Source organism: Stegostoma tigrinum, chromosome 3 (assembly GCF_030684315.1).
Source record: "Stegostoma tigrinum isolate sSteTig4 chromosome 3, sSteTig4.hap1, whole genome shotgun sequence".
NCBI classification, from domain to species: domain Eukaryota; kingdom Metazoa; phylum Chordata; class Chondrichthyes; order Orectolobiformes; family Stegostomatidae; genus Stegostoma; species Stegostoma tigrinum.
The window spans coordinates 99,997,385-100,011,784 of record NC_081356.1 but is presented as its reverse complement, the minus strand read 5'-3'; the positions used below and the strand labels follow the sequence as shown (position 1 = coordinate 100,011,784).

Here is a 14,400-nt window from a genome sequence, read left to right as displayed (position 1 = left end):
CAATTAAATCACAAAATCACCAGAGAATCAAGCACCTCCTAAAATAGCTACTTCACCTGCACAGTAATTGCATCAGCAAGTGCCCCAGGTTAGGGTACCGTGAGTTACCATTTAACCAAACAAAAAACACAGGAAACAAAATCAAGAAAATGTTATCACAAAGGGACAACTGATGGTGGAAAAAAAATTCAATTTTGTTTTAAAAAAAGGGCACATGCTCAACTCTACAGCTAAGAAATAACCAGTAGATGGCACTGTGTAAACACTTCATGTTCAGAGAATAAAAATGCTCCCAGTATTTTGAATATATGATGTTATTCACAAGTTCACAATAGCAACTTGATTATTCCAGATTAAAGACTGTCAGTCAGCAAATGTCTAAAATTCAACCTCCTCTATTTATGAGCTAAATATTACATACTGCTATTATGGGAGGAATCTGTCACACTTAACAATACAGACTTTTACAGGTCCAAATGAATGTGCATACTATTATATTACATTATGTACTTATACACTTCCCAGTATGTTACTGATTATCCCCATCGAAAAACCTTTCATCCATGACAGAAAATTAGGCCAATAAGTAGGAATACTCCTGCTCACCACTGATGACACTCCACAATAACATCTCAGGAGTGTAATCATAATGATACAATTGCAACAATTTCAAACTTCTCTTTACCCATCTACAAACTTCTGCCCTGCTGTGTGGACTACATAACTAGCTGCGGAGTTGAGAATCGATATTTCCTAGTTAAGTAGGCTGATGTGAGACAAAAGCTCATTTGCAAAGCCAGTGTTGACACTGCAACAGCAGGATACAAAGGGAGTTCAAGGATAAGCAAGCAGCATTAAAAACAATGTTGGTTACAACTTACAGAAACATCTCAGCCGTGTTTAAACATGCCCTTATTCAGAAGGATGTACAATAATGTCTGGGTAATCACAAATTGCAAACTTTGACCTAAACAAAGTTTATGATCAAGGATTACACTAAGTGCTTAGAGGGATTTCTTCAGCACAGTGAAGTGAAAATGGAAGCCAATTTTCCAGACTGAAGCAATTATAACAGTATTCAATGCTGCCTCTTAACGTTTGAATACTGGATCTCTCACATTTTTGGTTCAATTATTTCATGAAGGAAACTGGTTGAACATGATTGAAATTCAAATGTTAATTGAATTGTCTGGGAAAGTGATTATTGTTGTTTTTCTGGGCTTGTGTGCCTGCAGAGATTGGAAAATGATTTTTGTTTTAAAAGCCCATTTGGTTTAGCGTGCCTACTCCAACTACAGCTTCACAAAGAATTATCAGATTGTTATTTTCTTATACAGAACTTCAGTATTGCCAAGAAAAGTCAGGTCGCATCTAAGTTTTTCATCTTGCACTCATCAGGGCAATTCATCAGAATAACAAGTCAAGAGAGAAAGAGTATACACACTGTTTGACAGGAGAGTACAGGTTGGATAGCAAATGGACTCTGATGGGTGGAGAACTTGAGATGGAGAACGCACCAGTTAAAAAAAAATGACTGGCAGATAGTTACTGAACTTTGTTTTGCCATCGCTAGTTAGCTATAGCAAATGGGTACATAGACACTGCATTGGATCAAGCTTGGAGAGACGTGGTAAATCAAAGTCAAGGGTCAAGGCCAACGAGAAATGTGTTAATATAGTAAATGATAAACAGAAGGGATGGACAGTATGATTCAAACAGCAACCAACAGTTGAGGCTAGATGTACAAAGCAAGTAAGCTTTGTTTAAATTTGACTGCATGGAGCAGCCAGATCAAACTAGATTAGCCCACAGCACAAACGTAAATAAGTAAGTGCAATTTACCATTCCAGAGACACAACTGCAGGATGCATGGATAGGGAACCAATTCTTGGGGGGATACAGGTCAATTAAGGTTGACAGGAAGCTAGGAATGGCAGGACAAGTGATTCTGGTAGGTAGTGCTGGCATTAGCACATAGAGAAGGAAAACCTAAGTTCAGGGAACCAAGACGTGGAGACAGTTTTGGTAGTGATGAGAAACAATAAAGGCGAGAAGTTATTAATGGGAGTGGTGTACAGGCCCCTTAACTATCATTTCTGAGTAGAGTAATGCATAAAGGAATAAATAATAAGTGTCTGTCAGAAAGACAAAACAATAGTCATGGGAGATTTTAATGTAATGTACGTAACAACTGGAAAAATCAGATAGGCAAACATGGCTTTGATAAGGAGTCCACAGGTTATTTTTAAGGATAGTTTGTTCAAGTAGTATGTTCTGGAACCAAACAAAAAGCATGCTGTACTTGACAAGATATTGCACAATGAGACAGGGTTAATTAATGATCCCATAGTAAGGATGCCCTTAAGTAACAGCGACCATAAGTCTGATTTTCATATTCAGTTTAACAGAGAAAGGAGTGGCTCTGAGATTTCTTTTAAGGGAAGTTACGAAGACATAAATCAGAACTGGTTAATTATGTTACAAGCACAGGTCAATAGAGATGTAGTAGCGGATGTTCGAGGGGATATTTCAAAATACACAGAATAGTTACGTTGTACCAAGTTAAAAAAATTCCAATTCCACTATTTGTGGCTAACTAGAACAGCTAAAGATGGTGTCAAAGTTCAAGAAAAAAAGTATGTAATTGTGGAAACATAAATGGCAGGTCAGAAGATTGTACAGAATTAACAAAAAAAAACAAACAATGACCAAAAATTAATATAGAGAAATGTTAGAGTATGTGAAAACCAGCCAGAGATTCAGAAAAGACAGTAAGAGTGTTTTTTCATAAATACTTAAGTTAACAAAGTGAATGATGGCCCTACAGAAAGGGAGACTGCAAAATTAATAATGGAAAATAAGGGAATGACAAATGAATTGAACAGGTATTTAGCATCAGTGTTCACTATACAAGATGAATTTAACTTCCTAGAAGTAACAATAAATCAGGAAATAGAAGGGAGGAATTCAGGAAAATTAAAATCATCTGAAAAGTGGTACTGAGTCAATTATTGGAGCTTCAGGCCAACAAGATTCCAGGTCCTAATGGACTTCATCTTAGAGTCTCAAACATGTGGCTGGTGAGATAGCTATGAGTGTGGAGAATATTGATATAACTCCTTTATTCAAAATGCGAGGGTGACAAAAATCAGGAAACCAGGCCAGTTAATTAATCATTATTATGGGGAAAACGTTCAAAGCTAGTATACTAAGACATAAGTGGAGCTTTTGCGCAAATTCAAGGTAATCAGACAGAGTCAACATGTTTTTGTGAAAGGGAAATTATGTTTGACCGACCCATTGGAGATAACTACTTTCGAGAATGAGAAACTTAGATTTCCAGAAGCGATCTGATAAGGTACCACAATATAAATTATTGCAGAAAATAAGAATTTATTTTGTCGAAGGTTAAATATTGGCATGGATAGAAGATTGGCTGACCAACAGGAAGAAGAAAGTTGGCACAAATGGATCTTCTTTAAATGGAAAGATGTAATAGGTGGTGTGCCACAGGATTTGGTCTCGGGACTTGAACTGTTTACAACTGATATAAGTGACTCGAACTAAGGGCTGGAAGGTACGGTTGCCAAATTTGCTGACAACACAAAGCGAAATAGGAAAATAAGTTATGAAAGGACATGGGGAGGCTACAAAAAAAAGGATGAATTAAGTGGATATAGATGTGACAAATGGAGCATAATGTGGAAAATATGACATTGTCCAGTTTGGCAGTAAGAATAAAAATGAAGCAGATTATCGAAATGGTAAGAGATAACAGAGCTCTAAGATGCAGAGCAATCTAGGTATTCTAGTGCATTAATCACAAAATGTTAGCATGCAGATACAGCAAATAATTATGCAAGTTTATAGAATGTCATCATTTATTGCAAGGGAATTGAACACAGAGTCAGAGAATTGTTACAGTGCAGAAGGAGGCCATTTCAGCCTATCATGTCTGCACAGGCTCTCTGAGCACTTTGACTTAGTGCCAAATTCCTACCTTTTCTTCATTCCCTTGAACATTATTTAAGTAGAAACAATCACAGTGCCCTCTTCAATGACCCAATAGTACCTGTCTCGACCACACTTCCAAGCTGTCAACTCCATATCCTAACCACTCACTGTGAGAAATAGATCTTTGTCACCTTATTTTTGCTTCTTTTGCAAAATACTTAATCTATGCTCTAGTTTTTGATACTTTTGTGCACCAGTTATTCTGTTTCGGCCTGTCATGACTTAGAAAATTTCCATCAAATCTTCTCTTAACCTTCTCCCCTTCAAGGCGAATGATCCTAACTCAGAAGTTTCTCACCCCTAGAACCGTTCTTATGTACCTCTTCAGCATTTTCCCTAATGAGTTCACATCTTTTCTATAGTATAGAAGCTGAGGTCTAATATAATGTTTTATGTAAGTTTAGTATAAGCTCTTTGTTCTTCTACTCTATATCCCTATTATCGAAATTTTGCACATTGTGTACTCCTGCCAACTTTAATGCTGAAAAATACCCAGGTCCCTCTGCTCCTGCATAAACTTTAGAAGTGTAGAATAGTACTGTTTATTAAACTGTGTCCTCATGCTCTTGGTACCAAAACATTTCACCTCACATTTCTCCACATTGAACTTCACCCGGCCCCTGTCTGCCCTCTCCACTGACTTGTATACTTCTGGAGTTTGACACTATCCTCCTCACAGCTTAAAATGCTCCCAAGTTTTGTGTCAGCCACAAATTTTTTAAGTTGTTCCCCTGAACACCAAGACCTCGATCATACATTGAAAAGCATGAGTCCTAAATCCCACCCTGAGAAACAGCAATGTAAAAAGACTATGATTCAATTATAAAAGGCACTGGCGAGGTTCCATCTGAAATACAATGCACTGCATTGGTCACCTTACTTAAGGAAAGATGTAAGTGCATTGGATTCAGTTCGTAGAACATATGTTAAACAAAAATCTTTTTAAAAACTTGTTCGTAGGATATAGGCATTACTAACTAGGCCAACATTTATTGCCCATCCCTAATTGTCCAGAGGGCAGTTAAGGGTAAAACACATTGCTGTGGGTCCAGAATCACAAGTAAGCAACTCAGATTTCCTTCCCTAAAGGACAGGAGTAAACAGGTTGGGTTTTCCCAACAATCAACATGGATTTCATGGTCATCACTAGATTTTCAATTCCAGACGTTTACAAGTTTCAAATTTCACGTCATAGTAGGATTTGAACCCTAAGGAGGCAGGGCCTTATCCAGTGATGGGTGAGTTGGGATTCTTTAAAAAATCTCTTTAAAAGAGCTGGGATTTTTTAATAGAATCTCTGAAAGTGCTCTTGAAGGGTAGATTATGTCTATAGAAATATCAATTTATAAGGTTATTTCGGAGGCCATTCTTTTAAAAATTGAAAAACGTTGCTAACAGCTTCAGGTTGTGTTTGTTGACCTAACTCTAACTGCTTTCGTTATGGCATTGCTAATACTTGGCTGCTTTCCACAACAAGCTCGCAATTTAATTGATAAAGCATTTAGGAGTCTTTGAAATGGGGTTATGAATATAAATGTGCATCCTTAAAAGGAGTTCAGTACTTGATGAGACTTAAATCTATTGAAAAGATTTTTACACATAGGAGCTTTGGAGAATGAACCCTGCATTAGATGTTTGGTACAGAGGATCCAAAGGTCTATTAATGGAAAGTACTTGGTGAGTTGGCATGGAGATTGTGGAGCAAAGGGTGATGGGGCATGGATTGTCTTGAGATGGCATTAAGCTGGCAGTGGGGCTAGAAGGGCTAATGGGGATGGATGGAAAATAACTAAGGGTTATAAGGGGCCATATGAATGGGGCATATGCATTGGCATGGAGAGTTTAAGAGACTACTGAAGCTAAGCATGGGGTCACAGAGTATTTAAATTCATTCATGAGGTGTGAGCAAGGCCAGCATTCTTTGCCTATCCGTAATAGTCCAGTAGTTAAGAGTCAGCAACATTGTTCTGGGATTGGTTGCATCTATGTGTCTAGGGAGTACAGGAAGGGGTGATGAATTGTAAAGAGTGTGGACGAGATCACAATGTTTACCAAAACAACTGGAACAAAGTGACAAAGAATCAAAGTGGGCCTAACTATACTGACATCTGCAGCCCTATGGTCACCTCTGATGTGCATCTGGGGGCAGTAGATCCTATCTCTATTCTTTAACCATGAACATCACACCATTCAGGGGAAGTCTCTCTCTCTCTCGTGTCTGAAAATCCAGCCTGAGATCTTTAATCAACGTAGTCATAGATACATTATCCTTCCCTATGTTTCCTCGACATGTTATAACCAGAAATATTAAGTCCTCATTTATTGTGTCAATTGTTTCTACAGTTCATTAGTAGACATTCAAATCCATCTTCATCAGTTTAATCTATCTCCTCTTTGATCCCTCAACCTTTAGAATTAGTCTTTATCATAAATGTTGTTTGTCTGTCCCAGATTTCTATGCACTTTCTTTCTGCCTGCATAGAATTACTTCCTGAAGTGGCAACTTTTCTAATAGACTTTGATTTTCCCAGAATATTAGATGACTGAGAAGTTTAATCATGTGATTAAATGGTATCATTGAATAGGTTAGATTTGATTGACCAGTTGAGATGACTTATATTTATTCATTTTTTTCCCAGTTCTGGTAATAGTCTATGACCAAGTTATGAGGTGATCTGAGGGATAGTTTTAAGATAATGTGTATGATAGGATAGATGTGGAAAAAATTACTTTTACTTATGGAAATATCCAAAACTAGAAGCTTTAAATGGACCATATTCACCAATAAATCCAAGGTGTAACCCAGAGGGAACTTAATTTAGCTCATTTCTCCACTTATATAGTCAGAGTCATACAGCACAGAAACAGGCTCTTCAGTCCATGCTGACCACATATCCCAATCGGACCAAGTCCCATTTGCCAACATTTAGCACATATCCCTCTAAAAACCTTCCTATTTAAATACCCACCCAGAGGCCTTTTAAATGTTAAGTGTACCCGCCTCTACCACTTCCTCTGGTAGCTCATTCCATACATGCACCACCCTCTGTGTGAAATAGTTACCCCTCAGGTCTCTCACCTTAACCTAATGCCTTCTGGTTTTGAACTACCTACCTTGGGAGAAAGGCCTTAGCTATTCACTCTATCCATTCCCCTCATGATTTTGTAAACCTCTTCAGGTCACCCCTCAGCCTCTGACACTCCAAGGAAGAAAAGCCCCCCTTTATTCAGTCTCTCTCTCTCTATATAACTCAAACTCTCCAGTCCCAGTAACATCTTTGGAAATCTTTTCTGCACCCTCAAGTTTAACAACATCCTTTCTATAGAAGGGTGACCAGAATTGTACGCATTATTCTAAAAGTGGCCTGAACAATGTCCTGTATACCCACAACATGATGTCCCAATTTCTGTACTCAAATGTTTTGACCAATGAAGGCAAGTATACCAAACACTTTCTTCAGTACCCTGTCTACCTGCAACTCCACTTTCAAAAGGAACTATGCACCTGCATCCCTGGGTCTCTGTTTGGCAGCACTCCCCAGGGCCTTACCATTAACTGTATAAATTCTGTCCTGCTTTGCCTAAGATACAACACCTCACATCTCTCTAAATTAAACTCCATATGCATCTCCTCAGTCCCAAGGCCCATGTGATCAAGATCCCATTGTAGTCGGAGATAATCTTCATTACTGTCCACTATACCACCTAGTTTGGAGTCTAAACTTACTAACCATACTATCTATATTCACATCCAAAGCATTTATATTAATGACAAAAAAGCCTCCAGTCCAAAGAGTAACCCCCAACTACCAAGGTAATAAAATGTGAGGCTCGATGAACACAGCAGGCCAAGCAGCATCTCAGGAGCACAAAAGCTGACGTTTCGGGCCTAGACCCTTCTGCTTGGCCTGCTGTGTTCATCCAGCCTCACATTTTATTATCTTGGAATCTCCAGCATCTGCAGTTCCCATTATCTCTGATACTATTTTAACCCCCAACTACCATCCTGCATCTCCTACCTTCAAGCCAATTTTGTATTCAATTCGTTAGCTCTACCTGGATCCCATGTGATCTAACCTTACTAACCAGTCTGCAATGCCAAACCTTGACAAATGCTTTGCTGAAGTCCAGATAGACAATGTCTACTACTCTCTCTTCATCAATTTTCTTTGCCTCCTCTTCAAAAATCTACATCACACTGTGATGCATCCAGATAATATGCTTTCTATGGTGCATCTATAAAGATTGGCAAGAGTCATTGTGAGCATGCCTAATTTCCTTAGCCTTCAGAGGAAATAGAGTGCCTCTTGACCACAGTGTTGATGCGGATGAATCAGGGCTGATTGTTGGTGATAACTATTCCTAGGAACTTGAAACTTTCAACTATCTCCACCTCAGCGCCATTGATGCTGATAGGGGCGTGACCTCCACTCTGCTTCCTGAAGTTGATGACCAGCTCCTTCATTTGTGGGCAATGTGGGTGAGCTTGCTGTCTTTACACCATGCCACCAAGCTCTCTACATCTTTGCTTCACTCTGTTTCATCGCTGTTTAGGAGCTGGCCCACTACAGAGCTGTCATCAGCAAACTTACAAATGGATTATAGCAGAACTCGGCCACACAGTCATGAGCATATAAGGAATACAGGGGCTGAGTACACAGTTCTGGGGTCAGTGGTGTTGACGATTATCGTACTGGTGGCATTGGCACCAATCCTTGCTGATTGCATTCTGTGGGTCAGGAAGATGAGATCCTGTTGCAGAAGGTGGAGCAGAGTCCTACATCTCAGAGATTGGAGATGGGTTTGTATCTTTACATACTACAGCTTGAGTGCAGGGTAAATCAAAATCCATGGGCATTCCATCCATGTTGCTGATGTGACTTAATGGATACTACTTGTTTTTGTCACTTTGTTTTGTCACATGAAGCATCGCAACCCAATAATTTTAGCAGAGGTCTCTCAGTCGTATCTTAGCGATTTTGGTCTTCTGTTGCAATATGGAGTTGTTTGTCCCATAAAATATTTCCATCAACTAGTTATTTGAAATCTTTGTTGGACTTAGGATTTTATCTGGGCCACATATTAGGATATTAGCATGTATTGATAACTTTTAAAAAGTGATATAAACTTCCAATAATAAAATGATGGTACACCAATATTTTGCGGTTCAAGATATTTACTATTATGAAAAGATTAATAGCCTAAGTAATTAAACACTATTATTGTTGGCAACTTACACTTCAAATTAAAGAAAGTAATGCCTTTTTTGTTTTAAACACAACCGCAAAAATCACTTAAACACTTATACATAACACTGTCCTTTAAATGGACATTAAGTGCCCTAAAATGATTCTTGACTTGAGGCTTCTGCTTTTTCCTTTATCTACTTGGTAACATCTTGCTTGAAAACTGTCCTTTGTATTGAGGGTATTACTGAAGATCTTCTTTCTGGTAAGAGCTAGGTATATCTTCTAGCTTCATTCCAACTCCTTGGAATTTGCTTTATTTATTCAAGCTTCATCTTCCACCCACGTTCTGGCAAGTTGAGCCATAAAGCCTTTAGATTTCCACATGCTCTCTCTGTAGGTCTCTGGCAAAATAATGTTTCTGACATTCACTGATATTTTATGAAAGCCTTATAAACTTCATAATTGTAGCATTCTTAAGTGATTATAGGGTGATGATGATTCTGACAATTTTGAAGACCTATTCTAATGTATGCTTCTCAATATCAGTCCAGTGGCTGGTCCCTGTTCTGATCTCAGACATTTGCTACAAAGTGAATTCCTCCTCCTCCAATTCTCACATCACTTTTTCATTGAATTCCTTTGCTACAGTATAGTTATTTGACAAGTTAGTAAATATTATGACTTTTAGCTTGAAAACAGCTTCACATTTCAATATTTTTAGAAGGGGAGCCATTTCTGTTTCTTACTTGCTATTGCTATATTAAGGTTGCTTTATGAATAAAAGCAAATTACTGTGGAGCCTGGAAATGTAAAACAAACATCTGTACTTATATTTGACTTCTGAAAAAGGGTCCCAACCTGAAACATCAACTTTCCTGCTCCTCTGATGCTACTTGACTTGCTGCGTACCTCCAGTTCCACACTGTCATCTCTGACTCCAGCATTTGTAGTTCTTGCTACGTCTGTACTTATATTTGCTATCTTGACCTAATTTGATGATTAGCCATAATAATTAAAAATAATTTAACAAATTTATTGGATTAATTGTTAATATAGCATACTGTCTGTGGAAAATTATAGGTGATATCCGTCAGGTCATTCTGTTCTTCCTGGTATGTACATGTTGACAAGTGGTCAAATTTATTTACAAGTCAATTAATATAAAGAATACAAATGATACAGCAAGATACTGAAGTACAATAAAATTTGAATAATTCTTACTGTTGACTTTGAGTTGTGATAAATTACAAGATTCTTGGATGTGACAATCCAGATTGCGCTTTGGCTGTCTTTCCAAATGCAATGGTATACAAGAAATAATGCAAACCTTAGCTCATTTCTGTAGATCAGGTGTCCAAGTAAAATTAAGACAATTGGAGAATTTCCCAGTACTCCTTAACTCTAATGTAGTCTAAGGTTAGCACTGCTAATCATTGATGATTAAAGAGACAAATCGGCAGGAAATAATGCAGAGAATGCGTGTGATCAGGTGCTCACATACGGCCTTAATTAAGGATAGCTTTGAGTTCCTAGATCTCATAACTCAAATTCCAGATCAACCAAACCAGTTTGGTTCTTGAAGTGAACTTAATTTTGGATTATCATTATCAAACAGGGATGCGACTTCTGCTATCATGTATATTCATTCATTCGTGGGATGGAAGTGTCACTAGCTAGTCAGCAACTACCACCCAGCTTTGTTGACCTCGAGAAGATGGTGGTGAGCTGCCTTCTTGAACCAGGACAGTCCACTTATTGTAGCCACACCGACAGCACTAAGACTATAATTTCTCAGTCTAGATTGCCCCGACACAAAAACACCGCCTCTACTTTGTTGTGAATCTGTGCAATTCATTACCCCAGAGTACAATAGATGCCAAGCCAGAGAGTTATGGAGGCTGAGACAGGCAGATTTTTAGCAGGAAAGTGGAGTTAAAGATTATCACATCAGCCATAATCGCACTGAATGGCAAAGCAGACTCTATGGTTGAAGGAGAAGAGCCTAGACCCAAAACATCAGCTTTCCTGCTCATCTGATGCTGCTTGGTCTGCTGTGTTCATCCAGCTCTACACCTGGTTATCTCTATGGTTGAATGGCCTATCTCTGTTCCTATGATCTCATTTGCTATGGGCACATTCAAGCCCACTTGGCCAGAACATTAGTTACTCCTAGCTCCTTACAATGCGTTACAAAAAGTTATTCTTCCTCCTCAAACACCACTGGGAAGTGGGACCAATGTAAGTAGGTGTTTTCTTTAAAAACTAAATCAGTGCAGACCCAATAGACCGAAAGGCCTTTTCTGTATTGTATGACATTATGACAACAGATCTTTTGATTAATTGCTTTAGATTAAATACAAATCTATCTTGCCACTGAAATAGATTCTGTTATATAAAATTGATGACAAGGCAGGCTAAAATGGCCTGACAAACGTTTATCTGCATCACTGAAAATCGGTGGGTCAGTATTTGGGACATTGAAAGATACTGGGCATTTGCACAGAAAAAAAAATGTTCCTTCAGGGGTAGGGATAATGGAGGTCCATACAACAGAAAGGATACATACGCATATGCATGAATAAATGTATTTTGAAAAAGGTCATTTTGTCATCAAAACAGATACAAGCTGAATAACAAATGTAGCAGAAATCAGCTTACTGAATTCATTGACTTAATGATTCTCTTCTCCGGCTTCGCAGGGTTGTCATATTCAAGCACAACAATACAGCAACCACAACCCCCTTCATAACACATAGTCTTTGTTCCACAAAGGTGTAAAATGGAGCGCAAGTACTCAGCCAGAGACATCCGAGGGTCTTCATTTTTCACTGTTTTGAGAGGTTTAAAAAAAAAATGCAGTTAGTCAGAGCTACAGGAAATAAAACTTGATAAAGCTTACATGAAGGTTCAGAAGAGTCCATGCAACTTTTAATTACACCGAACATAACTGCAACTGTAACTAATTATCAGTAGTTTTATAGATTCTCATGTTCACATTGGAGAAGTGAATTTTCCTGTACCCCTTCTGCACATTGTGCTTAAAACAGTGGAGGGATAGTGAATGCAGCATGATGTGTGGAAAGAAGAGAAATAATTAAGCAAGGTTCCACAGAAGCAAAGCAAAAAAAAATCTGCAACATTTCTGAACAATCTCAACTGAGATTAAATAAATCAATAAAACAGCAACAAACCCTGTCTCCAAAATTAGCTACTCCCAATAGCCCTTCACTAACAAAAGAAAAATACTGCAGATGCTGGAGATTTGAATTGAAGACCAGAAGTGCTACAGTAAGAAGATTTAGAAGTTTCTGTGAAGAAAGAAGGACAGAACTGTTTGTAGATGTTGCGAGACCTGTCGAATTTCTCCAGCAAATTACTACATTTTATTATGGGTCTTCACATTTTATTATATTGCTTCAAACGTTCAAAGTACAGGAAAATAAAAATAAAACTCAAAACACACCCACATACAATGACAATGTACCTGCAGAATTTTATTTGAAAATTTGACTGTAGATTGAAATTTCTCTTGGCAAGTTAGTGCTTGCCTGCAGATTCGCATTCAGAATACTGCCCCTGCTGAGTGTCATTCGCAAAGGCCAATAAGCACACACAAAATAGGGAGGGGCATCCAATTTCCAGCTGTAGGGTGGGGCAGTGAGGGGCACAGGGCCAGTGACTGGCAGCCGGCCAATTAGGTTCCCATTGAGGTGGATGGACATTTCTGCACCAAAATACCAATCGCTGTCTCACTCATACCATTAAAATATGGTTTATTCCAACAAAGAACTTTAACTTTTATGGAAGGGTTATCCTTTTCAGCAACCACTTTAAAACTAGTAGAATTTTGATTGCTAGTTCCCCTACTAACACTTCAGTCACTTGCCCTGTCTCATTTCACAAGAGAAGTCAAGTTTTGTTCCTTCGCATATTTACGTATTGATAAAGACTCTAAAGGACTTTAGTGGGTTTTTTTCCCCTGGAGACTGAAAATGGTTTCGTGGTCACCATTAGACTTGTAATTCTAGAAATTTATTGAATTCAAATCATTGGTCATGGTGGGATTCAAAGCCAGGTCCCCAGAACTTTAACTGGACTTTTGATTGAATGTGAAATGCTAATACCACTAGATTATCGCTGCTTCACCAAACAGCAGCAAGCCTGTGGAATTCATGACCATAAGGTGATTGTAGCCAAGACACTGCTGTTATGGCTAAAGTGGTTTAGGGATATGGGGGTGTGGGAGGGGGATTGGGAAATTGAGGTCAATGACCAGCCACGATCATAATGATTGGTAGATTTGCCTCAGGGTGAATTGGTTTATTCCTGTTCCTACTTTCTATGTCTCTATTTCTCGCTGTATGTTCATTTGTCAGGCAAACCCTTAGCCAATCAGCATTGATCTGTCTGGTTTAAAATCTAAATAAAGCTTAACTGTTAACTATCAATGGGTACATTTTTCAAGGCAACCAATCAGCATTTTTCTAATGCAGTATGAACCCTTCTTTTCTTGAATTTGTATTCTTGCAAAATTTTGTGATGAATACAAGACAAAAAGCTTCAAAAGAACTTGTTGAAAAAAAACTCAGCAGGTCTGGCAGTAGCTGTGAGGAAATATCAGACTTAACGTTTTGGTTCTGGTGACCCCTCCTCAGAACAAATGCAGAGTATTTGCAAACTGGTGTGATTCAGAAATGTTGATCAAAAAAGACTTGCCTGTCCTTGTTCATGTCTTACTAAAATACTAATGTACAAGTGCAGCAAGAAATTATGAAGCTAAGTAATATGTTAACCTCTATGGCAAGAGGATTTGAACCCAGGAATAATGCAGCTGTAGTACAGAGTATTAGGTGCAGTTTTGGTCTCCTAAGGAAGGGTATACATGTAATTAGAGTGCAATGAAAGTTCACCACACTGATTGGTAGAGAAGTGAGATTTTCCTGTAAAAGGAGATTTAGCCATCTCGAGTTTAGAAGAATAAGGGTGATCCCGTTCGGGATTAACAAGGTAGGTGCAGTACTGATGTTTTCCCTGCCTGGAGGTTCTAAAATAAGTAATGACACACTCAGAATAAGAGATTAGCCATTTGGGAATGAGTGAGGAGGAATTCCTCCCTTCAGAGGTCAGCAAATATTTGACCTTTACTCACTTTTACTCTAGAAGGCCATAGACACTTGTTCATTACAGGTGATGATCT

The 14,400-nt window shown here is 38.4% G+C and overlaps 1 protein-coding gene across 5 annotated transcripts in view; it reads right to left on the bottom strand.

Annotated features, from left to right (window-relative positions):
- The window catches only part of LOC125450829 (xanthine dehydrogenase-like), a 217,017-nt gene that overhangs the window by 122,596 nt on the left and 80,021 nt on the right, over positions 1-14,400 (bottom strand). For all 5 annotated transcript variants that reach the window (XM_048527126.2, XM_048527123.2, XM_048527122.2 and 2 more), the window contains one exon: positions 11,862-12,031. In XM_048527126.2, the coding sequence (XP_048383083.1) occupies positions 11,862-12,031 (170 nt within the window). The remainder of the gene's footprint in view (positions 1-11,861; positions 12,032-14,400) is intronic.